The sequence below is a fragment of the Rattus norvegicus genome, chromosome 6 (genome assembly GCF_021556685.1).
Source record: "Rattus norvegicus strain SHRSP/BbbUtx chromosome 6, alternate assembly SHRSP_T2T, whole genome shotgun sequence".
Classification (NCBI taxonomy): domain Eukaryota; kingdom Metazoa; phylum Chordata; class Mammalia; order Rodentia; family Muridae; genus Rattus; species Rattus norvegicus.
In genome coordinates this window covers 129,354,670-129,374,051 of record NC_141539.1, presented here as the reverse complement: position 1 = coordinate 129,374,051, position 19,382 = coordinate 129,354,670, and the positions used below count along the sequence as shown (strand labels likewise).

Below are 19,382 nucleotides of genomic sequence, written 5' to 3'. Positions count from 1 at the left end.
TGCCTACTCTGCTGTGTTGTGCACTGCCTTATGAGGGTGACAGGGTTGAAGACGGCCAGGGCATGAATGACAGAAACCGCCACAGCTACACAAACAGGAGGATTCTCCTGCCCTAAGGGAGAAAACCTACACCTCTGCCACTGTCTTCTCACAAATGGCCACTAGGGGGTGTGCAAGACTTGCTGATCAGCCAGGCAAGCAGAAAGTAGCCTGCTTGCTTCCTACAAAGAAAACTTCCCCCATTTCTCTATTCAAGACCCCCTTCTCAGACCTCCTGAATCAAAGAGTTCATGCTCTCTAACCCTGGGGTTGCCTACAGGGCTACTCAAAGCAAAGATCAAAGTCCACCCCCCACCCCCCCAGGGGTCACTCCTGTGAGGGACCAGAGATGTTCCAGTGCAGAGGTTTGGGTCTGAAACTTCCCCAGACCTGAATCAGAACTACCCAGGACAGGTTGGGGCCTGACTTTCAAACAAGACCCCTGCCCCAGCAGTGAACACTAAAGGTTTGGAAATTCTTTTCTTGCAAACGAACTCAACAAGTGTCATTAAAATATGGTAGGTGATGATGAATTCTCTGGTGCTGGAGGCATTCAAGCAGAAGCTTCAAGCACACAAGCACCACATTTACTGAATGCCCTCTCACTGTCTGTCAGCACGGAACCTCCATTTATTGCAGGACCAGTAGGACTGGCACTTGGATGTAGGACTTGACACTCGGATGCAGAAAAACAAGTATATACTTTGAGTACCTTAGCAACTGCATCTCTGGTCTTTCTGCGGCTGGCTTGGGGCCAGGGATGGTTAAAAACTCCCTGACTGACTAAGCACAGAGAGAAGTCCCACGGCCAGGTGTCCTTCCACACCATCCTGCTATCAATTTATTTGCCTCATAAATGATGTGATATGTGCATATGATGTGATATACATATATATATACACACATTGCATGATATGTACATATGCACAGTTGTTGTCTCTCATATATGATATGACATGTGCATATGCTGTGATATGTATACATAAACATTGCATGATATGTACATATGCACAGTTGCTGTCTCTCATATATGATGTGATAGGTGTATATGATGTGGTATGTAAACATATACACTGCATGCTATGTACATATGCACAGTTATTGTTTCCCTTATACATGATGTGTTTCTACCTCTTTACCCCTCTGGATTGTGTTGAAGAAAACGCTACACATACTTGTTTTCTAGTAACTTTTCAAAGCTGCTTGATGATGGTACCTGTCTTTAATCCCAGGTCTCCAGAGGCAGAGGCAGATGAATCTCTTTGACACCAGCCTGGTCTACAGAGTGAGTTCCAAGACAGCCAGAGCTATGCAGAGAAACCATGTCTCAAAAACAAAATCACAAACAAACAAACAAACAAACGAACAAGAACTTTTCCTCGCCCTCACCAAATGGACTCAGGGAACATAAAAGCAGACATTTTGAAGTATGCTGGCATTTAGTTCTGCGAGCTCACAGTGTTGCACAGCTGTCAGATATGAAGGGAGCTGGGTAGGGTAGGTTTCTATGCACAGCCCTTTCCTCAAACAACAAAACCCCTCAAGCTTTTTGTCAGTGACAACAAAGCCAAAATATTGACCCTGGACAGCAGTAAAAATGTCACTAATTGGTTGTGACACTTGCTGCTTTCAATAGACGACCCCCACTCTTCTCTCACTCCATGGTACTCATGAGTGGTATCTCAGTGCTGGCCAGGGAAGGGAATCCTGTGTGTGTGACTCTCTGCTGACCACAGGTCCACCTGTCACTGTGTGTTCTTAGGTCCCTTGAGACTCAAATGTATCTCAACCTGGACACCTTTGCCCCTGTCTGCAGGCCTCTGACTGTTTCCAGGCTCCCAGGACTCTCCTTGGACGCCCAGTACCACACACAAATGCACCTTGGCCTCTATCCAGGATACCATTCCACCTGAACAGAAATACTTAACCTCTGGCCTTAGAGCAGAGCTCACATCCTGGTCCCGGGCCCCTTTGGGTGTCCTGTTTAAAGCATCTAGAGTCTTGTTTTGCCACCTTCTCACCACCACTGTGATGCCTTGGGAACAGACACTTGGCTTGGTGAAAGTGTGTTGTCCCTGTGGCATCAGGAAGCCTGGAACACCAGAGTGTCTAGCTGTGATTCATGGGGAAGTGACTAAGCTTCTCTGTGCTTCAGTTTCCTCATCCATAAAGGTACTGATAATAGCAGTATAGTAGTAATAATAATAGCATAATAGTAGGTCAGAGGGCCATCCCAGAAGTCACAGGGTGTGAGTGACAGTCTCTATGTGCCTGTTGTCATTAGAGCCCACCCCTGCCAACAGGAGCTGAGAGAACACTGCTACATTCAATGCAGTGATGTGCTTATTGATCCTTTGCTCCTACCTCTTCATTTTGGTTGTTGGTGGTCATCTTTTGTGTGAGGTTGGTCAGCTGGGAACTAAAAGAAAGGCTGCATTGCTCTAAGTAGGAGTGCCGGGGAGGGGGATCTGGTCTGACCCACAGGTGCCATGCATCTGCAGAAGGGAGGGCTCCAGCTCTGTGCCAGATGTGGACAAGGTCAGGCCATGCTGCAAGGAGCAGTGCCCAGAGGAAGGAAAATAGTGAGGCTGCACTGGGCACCAAGTGATCCCAGATACTGCAGAAAGATACGGGCCAGCAAGTGTTCCCCTTGGTCCATATGGGTTTGCCTGTGTGCGTGCACAGTCCCATCAAGACAGCAACGCTGAAGGAAGATATAACTAGAGCCTAAGTTGGGACTGAGACAACCTGATGGGCTCTGGCTTCTGGGTTGAGGCAGATACAGAGGAGGGAGAGCAGGGGCAGGGGAAAGACAAATTTCAGGCTCAGGAATATGAGCTAAGAAGTTTGGGAGCATGGCAGCGACTCTGCACAGGCGTCTGTACATGAGGCTGTTACACAGTTAGTCACTGTCTCATCCAGGCATGCCGCCATGGCCAATCAGAGCATGGAAGCCAAAATGCACACAGAGACCCACAGACAGGCTCAATGCCTGGGGAGAAGCGTCAACCCTTGGGAAGTTCGAATCTCATTTGGGGTTAAATATCTTGGCCAAAAGGGAGCTATTTCAGTTTCTGTGTCAGACATAATTATCAGAAAAGGCCGGTTGAAAACTATAATCAGAGGGTCCAGTTTTGCAGACATTGGAACAAGTTTGACTCCTGTGGCAGCGGCTGCTTCTGTGCCTGTCTCAGCCACATCCAGCACAGCCTTGTGCACCACCTATGGGGAGAGAAACACATCACTCAGTGGACATCAGAGAGGGCAGGAGAGGGTTCTGGAGCAAACAGTGAGCGCTGGTCTCTTCTGCTGGTGCGTCTCTCTGTTCGTTCTCTGAGCTCTAATGATGGATTTCCAAGTCTCTGCTCAGGGTATGAGATGAGGCGTGCCCTGTTCTGCTCAGTGTCTGAATCTGTGCTGCCCTCAAACCCACTACAAACTGAAGGATGGCAGTAGGCAGCGGCAGGAGTTTCCTCACAGGCAGCTTCTCTACGTCTTCAGAGGGAACAGCCAGAATGCTGGCAGCCAGTGGAGGATTCAGCATCCCTCCTGCTCCAGCCTCCTTGGGACATACACCAGCAATTCAGAGGACATGGCTGAACATTCCCAGACTTCCATGTCCTGCTGGGACAGATCTGAGCCCAGGGATCTGGGTGGGTACTGGACAGAACACTGGACACTGACAGGCTGTGCAGCTAGGGATGTAGTATGAGGGTCTAAGGCATCTCTCTCCTATTCTTGGGGTTTTCATCAGAACTGCCATAGATTCTGGTTATTACTTTTACTGTTAATATTCTGTGTGCTGGTCAAGAAGCACTGTCCCAGCACTGCATTAAAGAAGCTGAGGCTGGACGTGCTTTGCCCCTGCAGTGGATTGTGGGTGGCCCTGCAGTACAGCACAGGTTGGCACCCATGGTGATCTCACACCAAGCATAGGTGCTTCCCTATCATGGGCTCTGGCTTGTGGTTTTCCATGGGGTAAAGTAGGGACTGGGTTTCATGCTCTCAGCAGAAGTATCTAGGGTGTAATCAAACTCTCCCAGGCACAAAGGAAACTGAGAAATGCAGGTGTTCTCACCCATCTACCATCCCCACATGGCCACATGGCCTTAACCATCCATATTCAGGACCCAAGCTGAACCACCAAGTGCTTCTTGACTTACCTGAGAGACCGTCAGGTCCTTGTCCCCTGTGATCCCAGACAGGTCAGCCTGTGTGGAGAAGACTTCTTTGATGCCCAGCTCTGGAAGGACCTCCTCTGTCTCGCACCCAACGTCTCGCGCCCAACGTCTCGCCAGCAAGAACGACACGCGGCAACAGGATTCTTCTGGGAACAAGCCTTTACTGTACAGCACTCTTGAACAGGGACAGGGGAACCTCAAGCAGCAAGAGCGCTCGCCTTATATACCCAACAGTATGCTAATAATCCTTCAGGGATTGGCGGGGCATGGGTCACCCCACTATCACCCCACTACTTGTCCTCCAGGGATTGGAGGAGAATGAATCACCTCACTAGCATGGCACCGCTCCACATTAGCATATTACTGGCCAACTGATACCAGGTGCAAAACCTGTGCATGCACAGTACCGTTGTTCACCATTGGAGGGCGCCCTACACTCCTCCAAGCTGTAGTCGGCAGAGATGGAGAACTTGGGCGGGTAGAGCTCATCTATCATGCTGAGAATGAAAGAGAAATGGAGAGTCACTTGGCCCCCTCAATCCTCCGTATCACCGGGGCTTCTGTCCACAGACAACCCTGTCCCTGGAGTGAAGTTCTCTTTCCACCCATGCCTAGACCACATGACCTTGCTCTTCATAGGGCATTAACTATCCATTAGTCACTGAGAGTGTGAATAGTAGACAGGCAACCTGACTTGGTCCTAGCTGTTCCTTGATTGAGAATCATTTCCTCCTAGAACCACAAATGCACTCCTTGCCTGTCATGCCGACCCTAATCACCTAATGAGCATTCTATTTAACACAGCACACTGCATCAACCTCCAGAGTTCCTAATCCCCTGACACTCCTCCTCTCCACCTCAACACTCCTCACATCTTTCTTACTACATGATGATTAGCTTAATTTTCATGTCCCTTCTTTCTCAATTACAAGAAAGCCCATAAGGTTTTTCTTGAAATTTTGTGCTTTAGTCTCAGACATCTTCTTAGGGTCTAAGTCAGAGCTTGGCACATAGTAGGTCTTCAAGCCTTATTCTGTATATGGTGAATGATTCGTATTGAGAGGATAAGATGGCTTCATAGGACACAGAGCTTCTCTCCTGCCAATCACAATTCCCTCCGCCTTCCAACTCATTCTAGATTCCGAGTAATTTACAGCCTGCTAGAGGGAGGACACCTCAGTCCCTTTTTCTAGCTGATCTTGTCTTGTGAACAACATTGACAGCTACTCAGGATGCAAAATATATAGTCAGCAGAAGGAAGTTCAACTCAACTTCACATGTCACCTGCTGACTCTTTACCAATTACACTGGGTATAAGGGAGACTCTGAGGTACACGGACACTGGCCCTCAGGATAACTGCAGTACAGGGATCAATGACAGTTCTGGGTCCTGAGGACATGCACCTGGGCCTGAGAGAGTCCTTCCATCTCCTCAGGGTCTCTGGTTGCAAGCTGGCTTCCACCTGCTGCATCTTGCCCTGGTCAGGGAGGATAAACAGGGCGCTGGCATTTCCTGTGTACTTCAGCTCCACAACAGTGCAGTTCAGCTCCTCATCCCGGATGTAGGGTGTGGTCAGGTCCTCAAGCTTCATCATGGGCACTTTCACAGGCCTCCTTTTGTCAGAGTAGAACTCAGACTGGAATGTGTCCCGGGAGTCAAAAGGCACCTTCTATTTGCCTAAAAGGGAGCAAACTATCGGATTGTAACAGCAGCAGATACACTCCTTCCCATCCATGCTCAACTTCTGAGGTGTGATAGCAATCCATTCATCTTCAGTCACTCAGAGTGTCCCTTAGTGTGGCATATGTTGAACTGGAAAACTCATGTATTTGGTCAAGCTGCTAGTTATGAGCATTGTCTCCGGGCATTGTTTGGACAGGGGAATCCCAAGTCCACAGTGTGGTTACTTGGGCTCCTGACACAGGCAGGGATCTGGGTGGAGTGTGTAAGACAGACAAGAGTGAACTTGGTGAAACTGGAGCCTGGGGAGATGTGAGGGTCCTGTCTTATTCATGGGAATCATGTCTAGAAGACAACGGCTGTTAGGATAGTTGTTAGGGGAAACAGAACAGCAGAGACTGAGTTCTCGCATATCATGATCAGTTCATAATTTCATAAACTGTGGGCTAAAACATGGGTAATGAGTCATCATCCTACCTATGGGCTATGGCCACCACCACCAATCCCAGGTTCAGCTCAGACCTATCCCAGATTTCTAGTTTATGCCCCCTCTCCCAATGCACACACTGGGACTTGGTGATGAAAGAATTTCTTACACTTGGCATCTCACAGCCTAAACATATCCCACCTCACAGCAAGCAGCATTTGAGCTTGTGTCCTGGGCAGAGTTGAGAGAGTCATGTCTTGTAGTCTCACCCTACTGGCTGTCACTCTGCTTCCACTATCGTCAGCCCACATCAGCTCTGGGGCTTTCCTGCCTTTCTGTTCTCTGTCCTCCTGTCCTCCTATCCAACTGACCTCCTGTCCTATATTTCTCTCCATTGTCACCTTGATTTTCTGTCTATTGCCCCAGGCTTGCTCTTCCTCTGCTCCTGAGTAACTTTAATTCAGCCCCAGATGTACTCCATGCTGATGACATCATCACTTCTGTCAGTCATCAATTTCAGGGCTGTCACCTTGCTCCCTGGTCTCTATCAAGCAGGATGCTGTTGGTGTGGGATCTCTGGATTTCCCCCAGTACCATTACCTACAGCATCTCCAGCTGAGTCTCCAACCATCTTGCACCCAAGTCTGTCATCAGACTCTCTGGCTTAGGAATGTGTCTTGGGAATTTGACTTTTCATGCTAATGGCTCGTTATTTTCCAGAAGGACAGTTGTATTAAGTAGCCAGACACTAAACACAGAACACTGGCTGACACTTCCCCATCTTTATTGTCTTTTACCTAGTCCCTGCTTCTTCATGTCAAGGACCAGCTTATTACAGAAGAGGCTCATGGGAGAAGTCCTATGTAGTAATTGCCAGCAGGAGTCTTCACTAGCTGTGGGCTTTGAGCTTCTTCTCTTAAGATTAGGACAGTCAGACTCCTTAGGGCATCAACTCCCCATGCCACATGGACCCTACTAGAGACAGAGGCTCTTCAACAGGGATGGGTATTTCCTATAGGGTCATGTTGAACATTTTAGTGAATAGTAGTGTTCTTGCCAGGGTGATTTATCTTGGTTCTAGTGGCAGCTACTTTAGTGCCCTTCTGGGTTGTGTCAACCGCACATATCTTGGAGGGACATGTCTTCTTCAGATGCTTGAATTCTGGCGTAGGTTTTTCATGTGGCTGTAGGGGTTGGGAATGGCAAGGAAACCAGGCCCTTCACAGTTATTATATTTATTGTATGCACCATTACTTTCTATCCCATAATGCTCCATCATAGGCATTTTCTTGTGTGTAGACATAAGAACTTGGCAATTACCTCTGTTAGGTAGTTTGGCCAAAATAAAAATAAAATGACTATGTGTCACACTATTGTTTGACCTGGTTGGCCATGTGGTAGAAGCCTCATATGGATTTTTTTTTGAGACCATCATCCTACCCTCCCAACAGCCACTTCTCAATGTTAAAATAGTATAAAATGGACATTGGTAGCATTTGCAAACCACTGAACCATGCAAGAAACTCCCAGGCATTTAATCTCAGTGCTTTTGGACACCTATTCTCCCCATGCCCCACAGTCTGTTACCTTGATTGCACACTGGATCTCTCTCTGTAAAGGGCTCATCATCAAGGACACAATTGAAGGACAAGAGAGGAGAAACCCTCAGCACTCAGGGAATGAGGAAAAGTAATCCCTGATATTTAGGTCCTAGACTGCAGAAGAGATGGACTCAGATGTGGTCAAGTTCCAGACCAGCACAGCAGCAGAGGGAGATGCATTCAGCACCAGGCTCTTTAGACACCCGAGTTGGATCCAGGATGGATGGAGGGATAGAGCTGGAGCTAGTCAGTGCTCATTGTATGGAAATGGTGTCCCAGTCTCAGGATGATGCCTAACAGACACATTGGGAAGTCTGTTAGGACATTTGATTGTTTCAATAGATGAGTCCTCTTCTCTCATCTCATGGCCATCAGGAAAGGGTACCTGAGTGTTCACTTGGGGGTCCTGAGTGTGGCCCACTAGGCTCTAATTCTCTGATGACCTCATGACCACTGCTCAATGTGGTGTTTTCAGGACCCTTAAGACTCAAGCAAGTCTCAGCTGACTGTACAGCTGTCCCTGTCCATGTGCTTCCACTGGCTGTGGATTCTCCAGATCCACAGGTCTAGAGGATTCTCCATGAGCAGCAGGTGCCCCAACTTGAATGCACCTTGACCCCCTCTCCTTTTCCATGGAGACCGGAAGCCAGCTCATCTATCTCCACTCCAGCTGTGTTCTCCTAGACTGTCCTCGCTACTCCTTACCTCTCACAACTCAGTTCTCAGCATTGTAACCTCATAGAGTACATTTTCCATGTGAGAAACTTTGTCTAACCACTGCAACACTCCCAGTGGCTCCAAATTTTTCCAGAATCCTCAAGGAGCCAGGCTCTTGGCCATCCTGTGCCCCTTCCTACCACTCCTGCTCTACCATTATTCTACTCTGTTGTCCCAGAAATCCACTTCCTTTCAGATTCTCAGAAATGGCTTCATTTTTTTTTTTTTTTTGAGCTGGGGACTGAACCCAGGGCCTTGCGCTTGCTAGGCAAGCGCTCTACCACTGAGCTAAATCCCCAACCCCCAACTTTTTTTTGCCCTGCCCAAAAATATTCTCTGTGGTTATCTGAGCACCTTCTCATCCTCCTCACATCCACCACAGCAGAGATGTCACCTGATCCACAGACTATTTTGTTGTTCTCTGGGAAGTATCAGAGCTGTTTTCTCATCCTCCTGTCCACCACAGTGACGCCTCTTGAACAGAGTCACAACTTGGGGGAGACTGTTCCTCTGGCATCAGGAAATTTGGAAGAGCACCCCAACACCCATAATGTGGTCACAAGGACATGACTAAGCTGTTGTGGGCCTCAGTTTCCTCATCCATAAAGGGACTGTTAATAGCGTGTATATCAGAGGGCCATCACAGGAGTCACAGAGTATGAGTGACAATCTCTTTGTCCCTGTTGTCACTAGAAGCAACCCCTTCCAACAGGAGCTAAGGGAATACTGCCTGGGCACTTTATGTACAGGTGTATGTTTATTGACCCTTTGGTCCTACCTCTTCATTTTGTGTGAGGTTGGCCAGCTGCGAACTTAGAGAGGCTACCACTTTGCCCTGAGTAGGAGGAGTGCGAGGGAGAGTGCAGCTGTCTGACCCACAGGCCCATTGCTGCTGCAGGAGTTAGGGCTCCAACACTGTGCCAGATGTGGTCAGGGTCAAGGGACCCTCCAAGGGGCACTGAGTGGCATCGCCTGAGGAGGGGAAAGCATAAGCTAAGAGTGTGGCAACAGTTTCTCAGATGCTAGAATGGCATTCAGTGCAGCAGGTTCCCCTCTCAGTCCTGGGCCTGAATCTCATGGGTTGGCCCAGAGGCTGGTCTGGTTCCATCAAGACTGTGGAGACTGAAAGCAGATGTGCTCAAAGCATTTATTGGGACTGGATGTACTTGCCAATAACTAGGTTTGGGGTATGAACACAGAAAGAGGAGTCACTAGGGAAGAATAAAGATAGATTCCAGGTTCAGAAACATGGGTAGATGCTCCCAAGGGGCCTAAGAGCCTGACACTGACAGTCTAAAGGCTCCTGTGCACATGGGGGCCATAGAGATAGTCGATGTCACTGTCTAAGACAACTTTGAAACAGCCAATCAGAGCATGAATGTCAGGACATATACAGAGATCCACATGCAGGCTCAGTCCCAGGGTCCTGGGCAGAACTGTCAGATCTTGGGGAGCTTTGGGCTTACTTGGGGTTAGTGATTTTGGCAACAAAGAGGATAGACTGACTATCCATGTCAGTGATAACCACCATGAATGGCCGGTTGAAATTCAGAGTTCGAGGTTGTCTACGTATGACTGTAGCGACCCCTGTAGCAGCAGTTGCTTCTGTGCCTGTCTCATCCACATCCAGCACAGCCTTGTGGACCACCTGCGGGGAGAGAAACACATCACTCAGTGGACATCAGAGAGGGCAGGAGAGGGGTCTGGAGCAAGCAGTGAGTGCTGGTCTCTTTCTTCCTTCCCTGAGCTCTAATGATGGATTTCCAAGTCTCTGCTCAGGGTATGAGATGAGGCGTGCCCTGGTCTGCTCAGTGTCTGAATCTGTGCTGCCCTCAAACCCACTACAAACTGAAGGATGGCAGTAGGCAATGGCAGGAGATTCCTCACAGGCAGCCTCTCAACTTTTTCAGAGGGAACAGCCAGGGTGCTGGCAGCCAGTGCAGGATTCCTTGGGACATACACCAGCAATGCAGAGGGCCTGACTGTACATTCCCAGACTTCCATGTCCTGCTGGGACAGACCTGAGCCCAGGGCTCTGGGTGGGCACTGGATGGAACATTGGACACTGATAGGCTGTGCAGCTAGGGATGTAGTATGAGCGTCTAAGGCATCTCTCTCCTATTCTTGGGGTTTTCATCAGAACTGCCATAGATCCTGGTTATTACTTTTACTGTTAATATTCTGTGTGCTGGTCAAGGAGTACTATCCCAGCACCACATTAAAGGAGCTGAGGCTGGGAGTGATTTGGCCAGAATTATATTGTGGGTGGCACCTTCAGTGTATGGTCCTGCAGTGTGTTGTGGGAGGCCCTGTAGTGTATTTTGTGCAGCCCTGCAGTGTATTGTGGGTAGATCTGCAGTGCATTGTGGGTGACCCTGCAGTGTATTGTGTGCAGCCCTGCAGTGCAGCACAGGTTGGCATCCATGGTTCTATAAAGCAACTACAGTCTCTTCTCCACAATGGTCTCCTAGGTGAGCTTAGGTACAGGGAGTAGGGGATGGACATTTGTTAGGGAACATCAGAAATGTCGGTGTTCTCACACATGAACCATCCCCACATGCCCGTATGACCTTCAACATCCACATTGAGGACCCAACGTGAAGCACCCTGTGTTTCTTGTCTTACTTGAGAGACATACAGATCCTTGGTCCCTGTGATCCTACTCAGATCAGCTTGCTGGGAGAAGACTTTCTTAATGCCCAGCTCTGGAAGGACCTCTTTTAGACTGTAGTCTGTGGAGATGGAGAACTTGGGCATGCGGAGATCATTTATAATCCTGAGAATAAAAAATAGCAATGTAAGCGTCCCTGGACTCCATGTCTCCATCAATTCATCTTGCCCCTGGGGCTTCTCTCCATAAACAGCTCTGTCCCTGGAGAGAAGTCCTCTTTCCACCCATGCCTAGACCACATGACTTTGCTCTTCCTGATGCATTAATTATTCATCAGTGACTGAGAGTGTGACTAGTAGACAGTAACCTGACTTGGTCCTACTTGTTCCTTTACTGGGAATGATTTCCCCCTTGATCCACAAATGGAATCCTCCCTTCGTGCAGCAACATCTTCTATTACCCTTCTATTTAAAAGTGCACACTGCATCAGACTCTAGATTTCCTAATCCTTGGACACTCCCCTTCTTAACGTCACCCTTTCTCATGTTTTAACCTACTAAATGATGATTAATTTAATTTTCATGCCTACATTCTTTCTTTCTCTATTACAAGAGGAGGCTTAAGGGTACATTTGTTCTTTAGTCTCTGATATACTTTCAGAGTATAACAGACAGTAGGTCTTCAAGTCTTATTCCTTGTATGGGGAATGATGCATGTTGAGAGGATAAAGTGGCTCCACAGGGCAGAGCTGATTCTCAGAGTTCATCTCCTATCAATCACAATTCCCTTGGCCTTCCAACTCATTCTAGATTCCCTGTAACTTAGAGCCTGCTAGAGGGAGGGACTCTGAGATCCTTGTTCTAGTTGATCTCATCCTGTGAATAACAAAATCGACAGCAACTCAGGGCCCAAAACACATAGTCAGCAGAGGGAAATTCAACTCAAGTCTACCTGTCCCCTGGGGACTCTCCACCATTACATAGGATACTACTGTGACAATGAGGTACAGGGTCACTGGCCATCAGGCAACACCAGTACAGGTATCAATGACAGTTCTGGGTCCTCAGGACATGCACCTAGGGATCAAAGAGTCCTTCCACTTCTTCAGGGTCTCTGGTTGCAAGCTGGATTCCACCTGCTGCATCTTGCCTTGGTCAGGGAGGATAAACAGGGCGCTGGCATTTCCTGTGTACTTCAGCTCCAACACAGAGCAGGAGAGTTCCTCATCCCGGACATAGGGTGTGGTTACTTCCTTAATTTTCATCATGGGCACCTTCACAGACCTCTTCTCATCCAAGTAGAACTCAGACTCAATTGTGTCATTGGGGTTAAAGGGGGCCTTCCATTTGCCTAAAATGAGGCAAATGATCATGTTGTAGCCACAGGACAAATATTCCACCTCCTCCCCATCTAGGCTCAGCTTTTGAGCTGTGGCTTCCATCCATTCATCTTCAGTCACTCAGACTGTCCTTTATTGTGACATGTGCAGAACCGGATAAAGCTTGTAGTTGATCAGGCTGCTAGCTATGAGAAATGTCTCCAGGCACGGTTTGGACAGGGGATTCTCAAAACCTCAGCCTGGCTACCTGGACTAATGACACAGTCAGGGATGTGGGGTGGAGTGTGCAAGAGAGAGACAGTGAAGATGGTGAGCCTGTGGAGAATTGAGGGTCCTGTCTTCCTCAGGAGAACCATGTCTAGGAGACAATGGCTTTTAGGTTAGGTTTTAGGGGAAAGAGAAGAGCAGAGACTTCCATCTCCGATATCGGGAGCAGTTCATAGTCCCATAGACTGTGGCTGAATCATGGGTAAGGTGTCCGCATCCCACACATGGGCCATGGCAGTCTCCACAAATCACAAATACCAGCTCAGGTTTATGCAGACTTCTAGTTTATGCCTCCACTCCCACTGTACATCGTGGGACTAGAGTGGAACAATTTCTTGGTCTTGGCATTTCACAACCTAAACATACATCTCAACTCACACCAAACAGTACTTATCCAGTGTCTTGGGAGAGTTGAGAGACACATGTCCTCCGATCTAACCCTACAGGCTGTTACTATGCTTCCAACATCCCCTGCCCACATCAGGTCTGGGGACATCTTGTCCTCTGTGCTCTTGTTCTTTGTCTTCTTTCCTCCTGTCCTCCTATCCTATATTTCTCTCTGTTGTCACCTTGATTTTCTTTCTCTAGCCCCAGACCACCCTACTCTAACTTGGACTAACTTTAATCAGTTTTCTATTAACCCCCAGTCTGGCCACATCATGACTTCTGTCAGGCACCAATTTCAGGGTGGTCACCTTGCTCCCTGGTCTCTATTAAGCAGGATGTTGTTCATGTGGGATCTCTGGATTTCCCCCAGTACCATTACCTACAACATTTCCAGCTGAGTTTCCATCTATCTTACACCCAAATCTCATCAGACGCTGGCTCAGGAATGTGTCTTGGGAATCCTGACATTTCATGCTAAGTGGGTGGTTATTTTACAAAAGCAAAATTACACAAAACAATCTGACACTAAGCACAGAACACTGCCTGGCCCACACCACTACATCTCTAGTGACTCTTACCCAGTCCCTGCCTCTCCATGCCCAGGACAAGTTCATTACAGAAAAGGCTCAGGGGTGAAGTACTGCAGAGTAACTGTCCACGAGGTTCTTCATTAGTTGTGGGATATGCTACCTTCCATGTTACTCTTTCCAGGCTCCTTATGATCAAATAGTCCCAAGCTCACCTGGACTCTCCTAAAGTCAGAGACTCTCCAGCACTTATGGACTTCTACTATAGGAACATACTAGAAATGCCTGCAGTGGGACTCCTGAGGGAACCTGTCTCTACAGGGAGTAGCCATGGCTTCTGACCAACAGGTAGGACTGGACATGTAAGGTATGACATTCTGCTTGTAAGTAAGCTTAAGTCATATTGAACAATCAGCCCCTGTAGACTGAGAGCTCAGGGCTTCTGTTGAGCATGTACCAGGAGACACAATCATTGTCCAGAAACACCTCAGAAGAGGAGACTCGTGAGTAACAAGAAGTTAGGCACCCATGTCTCCAAGGCTTTGAGCACCTCCTTTCCAGTGACCATTGTATAGCACAGGCACCCAGCCAAGATCCTCTCTCTCCACTCCCCAGGCAGTGATGACTCTCACCTTTAAAGAGGAGATAGTTCACCAGCACCATGGATGTCCTCTCCTCCAGGTCTGAGAACAGTTCTGCGATCTTCCCCTGGGTCTGATTGCTCACATACTCATTGATGAGCTTTTTGGCCTCATTGGGCTGCTTGAAGTCAGCTATGAAGGCCTCAGCCTGGTACAGAGCCCTTGTCTTCTCCTGGAATTCTGACAGTATCGGCTGCTCTTTGTCAATAAACAGGGCACTACCTGTATTGATCTCTGCCTGGTCCTCTGGCTGGCTGAGCCTCTGTAGGAGGTGCCCAAAGCCCTGGTGGATTTCTTCCTCAGTGATCTCTGTGAGATTGAACTTGAGTCCTTCTAGAATCTCTTCCATGGTGCTGTCTTTTGCTCCCAGAGACAAAATGGCCAAGGCAGCTGAGATGCTAAGAGGGGAGAAGACAACATTTTTATCTGGATTCCTCAAAGCCAGCTTCTTGTAGAGGCTCAATGCGAAGTCAGTGTTGATGGAAGCCAATGTGAGACTGTGCAGTTGTCTCCCCTTGCCGTGGTCTTCATGGGATAGAGTGTCCCTTCCCAGTGTGCCATCACAGAGGACAGCAGGGCAGATCCCTGCCATCAAGAGCCCCAAAGCTGCAATGAAGGCCATCTTCTCTGTCCTCCTGGCTGAAAAATAGAAGATACATTTGTTGAGACTGGTAGGAATGCCTGGTGCTTCAACCGTCTTCTAGTCCTCCCACCTGGCTGGTATTGTGCCCTGCTCTACTCCACTTCAAGCTTCTGTGACTGCCCACAGGAAGTGCTCTGGTGACTCATGCCATCACTACATCATATGATCCCTACTACCACAGATGACGTGCTTTTGCACTAGCCCATTTTCACAGTACAAAACCAAGCTTCAGTGATTTGACGGGATATGTTAGGGTCATAGAGCAAGGCAGAAAAGAGAATGGGCATGAACCTTGTCTGCACTTTGGACTTGAGCCACCTGTAGCTGCCACCTCCTTAGGCAAAACTCAGGATCCTTGGAGCAGTTTTTATCACAGGCCCTATCTTAGCCCTTCAATTTCAAATCTGAGAAATCTCAAATCCCCTGAGTTCCTTTGGTGCTTGAAGTTAGGGATAGGGGAGGGTTAGTCGAGAGGAAGCAGGAGAGATATCTGATGTAGTGTGGAAATCCTGGACCCTTGAGAACCTGTAGTGGAAGGACACACAAAGGAAGGTTCTCTCTGCCCTGCCAGGGAACCCCATGGTGCTTTGTACCTCAGGTTCGGAAGTCCTGCTGGTGGGAAGAAGCAGGAGTGGTACCAGACTCTCGCACCTCGACCAGATTTCATGTTGGCTGTCAGGATGGCTGTGTCACAGCAAGCAAATGGGTGGACCTCTCTGTGCAGCCTGGTGAGGGGTCCAGGTTACATTACTGGTAGGTGGCTGGCTTATTGTGGGCATTGGGAGTGGTTGTAGGGAATACCTAGGGCTTCATCTCCTAAATATTCCCCTGGAGTGGTGGCCACACTCATCCAGATAGACTATAGTTGACAGCTTGTAATCGTGGTTATCTACCTATGATCTCTGACCATTTGTTTGGAAGTGTAAAGTTGAAGATGAATAGTAAATGAAGGTGAGGAAGAGGAAGAAGTGGAGATAGGAAGGAGGAAGGAGAAATGGTGAGAGCAGAAGCAAGAGGAGAGTTGGGAGAGGAGAGAGGAGGGAGGAGAGAAAAGGATGGGCAGAGGCAAGAGGAGGAAGGAAGGAGAATGAGAGAAGACAGAGGAGAGAAAAGAGGGGAGAGTAGACAGAAAGAAAAGGGCAGGAGAAGAGGATTGAGTAAAGTTTGTAGAAAGGAAGAATTAGAGAGAATTGGGAAAAAGAGGAACAGGGAGATATGAGGAGGGAGAGTAATTAGGAGGGAACAAAGGGAGGACAGGGTGGGGGCAGAGAAGACTTGAAGGGTAAACAGGGAACTGGAGAGAGCCCAGGAGGGTGTGCTGGTGCTAAGCCACCTGTCCCCATTGCTGTGACATGCCTGCAGTGAAGCCAGGGATCTCAACAACTTGGATGTCTTCATCTTGTGGTTTTGTTTCAGACTGATGCACCCATTTCTTTGGAGGGCACTAAACAATATTTTGTCCTAAAATTATTTCCAGAGTAAAGAGGTTGCTGGGATTGTACAGCAGGAGACCCTGACTCAGTAACTAAACCTTCTTTGCTTCCCTTGTTGAAACCCCTGAGTGTGGCCATGGCATTTGGGATCTAGGCGGGAAGTGGGGTCCCATCTCCACTGGCATCTCCTCTGTGATGTGAACATGGTAGAACTGCCACTTCACCCAGCATGATTCCGCAACAGTCCTGTGTCACCCTAGTCATCACAGCAGTAGGCAAGCTAGCAAGCTCTCAAAACTCCCCTGTGGAGTCAGAAGAGCAGGCTCCATTTACTCTCCATGAGCACAGACCACAGCATCTGCATCTTCCATAGGCAAGAGCAACAGACCAGAGAGGAGCTTTCATGAACCCCAGAAATGTTCCCTGTTTCTAATTCAGTATCTCAGTCAAAGCCCTTTTCCCACCCCCACAAACATATGTTGCAGTCCACAGCCCATACCACACAGGCCTGGGAAGGTTCCTTCTGTCCCAGGAGGCAGGAATCCCGGACATTACCTGCAGAGCTGATACCAGCCAGCTGCCAGCCTCTGTGTTTGCTGACACCTGATGTTCAGGGTTGTCACTTCCCTGGTGTGTTGTTATCCCCAGTGCACACGGATGCCTATTTATCTACACCAAAGGCTCCTCTCTCCTCTTAGGAAATGTTGCCTCGGACAACCTGTGCTTTGTGTTCAGATTACATATGGGCAGACTGGATGATTTCTCAGAACATGGATTAGTAGAAGCGTACTGATCTCCTGAGCACATACATCTTTTATTTATTGAGTGGTCAAAGTCAATGAGGAAAGTGGGAGAAGTCCAAAGCAAAAGTAGAGCGTACAAAGTCTGCCTTACTTGTGTCCCAGCAGGTCTGTAAGCTTACATTTTTCCTCCATTGGGTAAATCATTTCAAAATGAACACTAAAAACCAACTAAAACACAAACAAAAATTCAAACAAATAGCCCTCCATTATACAAATATTAAATGGGCAAAGAAAGAAATTACAGAAACAACATCTTCACAATAGCCAAAATAATATATAATATCTTGGATTAACTTTAACCTAGCCAGGAAATGTCCTGCAGGACAAGAAGTTCAAGTCTCTGAAGAATGAAATTGAGGTAGATATCAGAATATGGTAAGATCTCCTATGCTCTTGGATTGGTAGGATTAACCAAGTTAAATGTTCACCTTACCAATGCCTATCTACATATTCAAACCAATCTCTTTAAAATTCCAACACAACTCTTTACAGGCCTTGAAAGAGCAATTCCCAACTTCATATGGAAAAACTCCCACCCAGTATATGTATAAAAATCTTGTGCCATAAAAGGACTTGAGGTACTAATATCCCTGATTTAAAGCTACGTGACAAAGCAATAGTAATAAACCTCCATGGTGTTGGCATGAAGACAGGCATGTTGATCAATGGAATCAAACTGAATGATTTGAGAGGACCCGCTGAGCGAAGCCAAGGTTTTGCTTGATTCATAGTTTTCAATATCTGCTAGTTCAAGGTCTGCTGGCTCCTGTGCTCTCCTGAGTCTATTTCTAATGTCTATAACTACCAGGTCCCCAATTCCTCCCTAACCCTTTCCCTCTTCCAGGCCCTAGGCTCTGCCACCCACTGCCATTTGCAGGCTTTTTGATTCTGCCACATCTGGCACAATATTAGATCCCAAACTCCTGTAGCCACATGGGGCTTATGGATCAGACAAGCTCCTCTCACCCTAGCCTTCCTACTGAGGACAGAATGGTAGCTTTTCTTCAAGTTCCCAGCTGACCAACCTCACACTGAAGATGAACACCACCAACCAATATGAGGACATAACAGCAAAGCATCAGCAAACACACTCCTGTACATACAGTGCCCAGGCAGAGTTCCTTCATCTCCTGTTGGCATCAGGGACATAGAGATTGTCACCTACACTCTGTGACTCCTGTGATGGCCCTCTGATTTATATGCTGTTAGCAACCTTTTTTTTGGAAGAGGAAACTGAGACCCAGGGAAGCTAATGCATTTCCCCATGACCACACAGGTAGACATGATGGCTTGTGGGATGCTCCCCTAAGTGTCTTGGTCAGCCTTACTGAATAGCACTCTATGTTGTCCAGCCCCTAGCTAACCTCAATCATTGTCACCATGACCACCTTGTTTATTGGACTATTTGCATTGATAGAGATGGCAGGAGAAAGTGTATTACTATCCCCATAATGGGTCATTCTATCTACCTGGTTATTGAACTCCTCCTCAGCTGAAGTGATATAGGATGAGCATGTGTGTGGCACACAAGTATCTTCAGATCCTTCTCGCATCTGGACTGATCTCTCTTCACACTTCTTCAGCAGATGTCTTTCTCATTAATTTCCTAAACATGTTCTTTGCTAGCCATTGGCAATCTATTGGCAATATCTATGAATCAGTGAAGGATTACACATCTGGCCATGTCTCCCAAGTAAAATGCATGAACATTAGTACTGCCTGAAGTTCTACCAGACAAGATGATGTCCCTGTGCTTCTGTCTTCAGGGTTTTTCCTGAAAGATTTGATATGCTCCATCTGTCCATGTCTGCCTACATAACTTGCAGAAACATCAGTAAAACAAGCCTTAATATTCTATGACTCACTCAACAGATCCTAGAGTACACATCATGAGGCTCTAGGTGCATGGTTGGCAGCAGGCAGCTCTGTAAATGGAATAGAAAGCTTAGGCATTTGGGAAATTTCTTCATGCAATGTTGTAGATCCTTCAGGACCTGCTTGTGTCAGATCATGTAAATATAATTTCCTTTTAATGATGGCTTGCTACTTAGCATGTCCTAATTAGAACTTGTTGGATCAAAAGAC

The 19,382-nt window shown here is 47.6% G+C and overlaps 2 protein-coding genes and 1 non-coding gene across 4 annotated transcripts; all 3 read right to left on the bottom strand.

Moving 5' to 3' along the window:
- Positions 1–1,459: 1,459 nt before the first annotated feature.
- Positions 1,460–4,417, bottom strand: LOC148005442 (serine protease inhibitor A3N-like). Its single transcript, XR_015622550.1, has 2 exons — positions 4,203–4,417; positions 1,460–3,261 (listed from the first exon to the last, which is right to left on the bottom strand). It is a non-coding gene; the product is annotated as a serine protease inhibitor A3N-like (transcript).
- Positions 4,418–4,572: 155 nt separating this feature from the next.
- Positions 4,573–5,900, bottom strand: LOC148005441 (serine protease inhibitor A3N-like). The gene is made up of 2 exons (XM_087555015.1): positions 5,625–5,900; positions 4,573–4,717 (listed from the first exon to the last, which is right to left on the bottom strand). Exons 1-2 carry the CDS (start codon positions 5,813–5,815, stop codon positions 4,573–4,575), a joined length of 336 nt encoding a protein of 111 aa, XP_087411141.1. The 5' UTR covers positions 5,816–5,900.
- Positions 5,901–9,773: 3,873 nt separating this feature from the next.
- On the bottom strand, positions 9,774–17,209 carry Serpina3l (serine (or cysteine) peptidase inhibitor, clade A, member 3L). 2 transcript variants are annotated; one of them, XM_087552902.1, is made up of 6 exons: positions 17,050–17,209; positions 15,655–15,786; positions 14,410–15,057; positions 12,334–12,607; positions 11,272–11,422; positions 9,780–10,294 (listed from the first exon to the last, which is right to left on the bottom strand). In XM_087552902.1, exons 3-6 carry the CDS (start codon positions 15,038–15,040, stop codon positions 10,109–10,111), a joined length of 1,242 nt encoding a protein of 413 aa, XP_087409028.1. In that variant the 5' UTR covers positions 15,041–15,057; positions 15,655–15,786; positions 17,050–17,209; the 3' UTR covers positions 9,780–10,108.
- Between the last annotated feature and the right edge of the window lie 2,173 nt (positions 17,210–19,382).

What these genes read in the sequence shown, in the direction of transcription:
- Serpina3l (XM_087552902.1), bottom strand. Translation starts at nt 15,040, where the DNA reads ATGGCCTTCATTGCAGCTTTGGGGCTCTTGATGGCAGGGATCTGCCCT. An exon ending in AAGGACTCTTTGATCCCTAG is followed by an intron (nt 11,423 to 12,333) that starts GTGCATGTCCTG and finishes TTTTATTCTCAG; the next exon opens with GATTATAAATGATCTCCGCA. An exon ending in AGGATCTGTATGTCTCTCAA is followed by an intron (nt 10,295 to 11,271) that starts GTAAGACAAGAA and finishes CTCTCCCCGCAG; the next exon opens with GTGGTCCACAAGGCTGTGCT.
- LOC148005441 (XM_087555015.1), bottom strand. Translation starts at nt 5,815, where the DNA reads ATGATGAAGCTTGAGGACCTGACCACACCCTACATCCGGGATGAGGAG. An exon ending in AAGGACTCTCTCAGGCCCAG is followed by an intron (nt 4,718 to 5,624) that starts GTGCATGTCCTC and finishes TTTCATTCTCAG; the next exon opens with CATGATAGATGAGCTCTACC.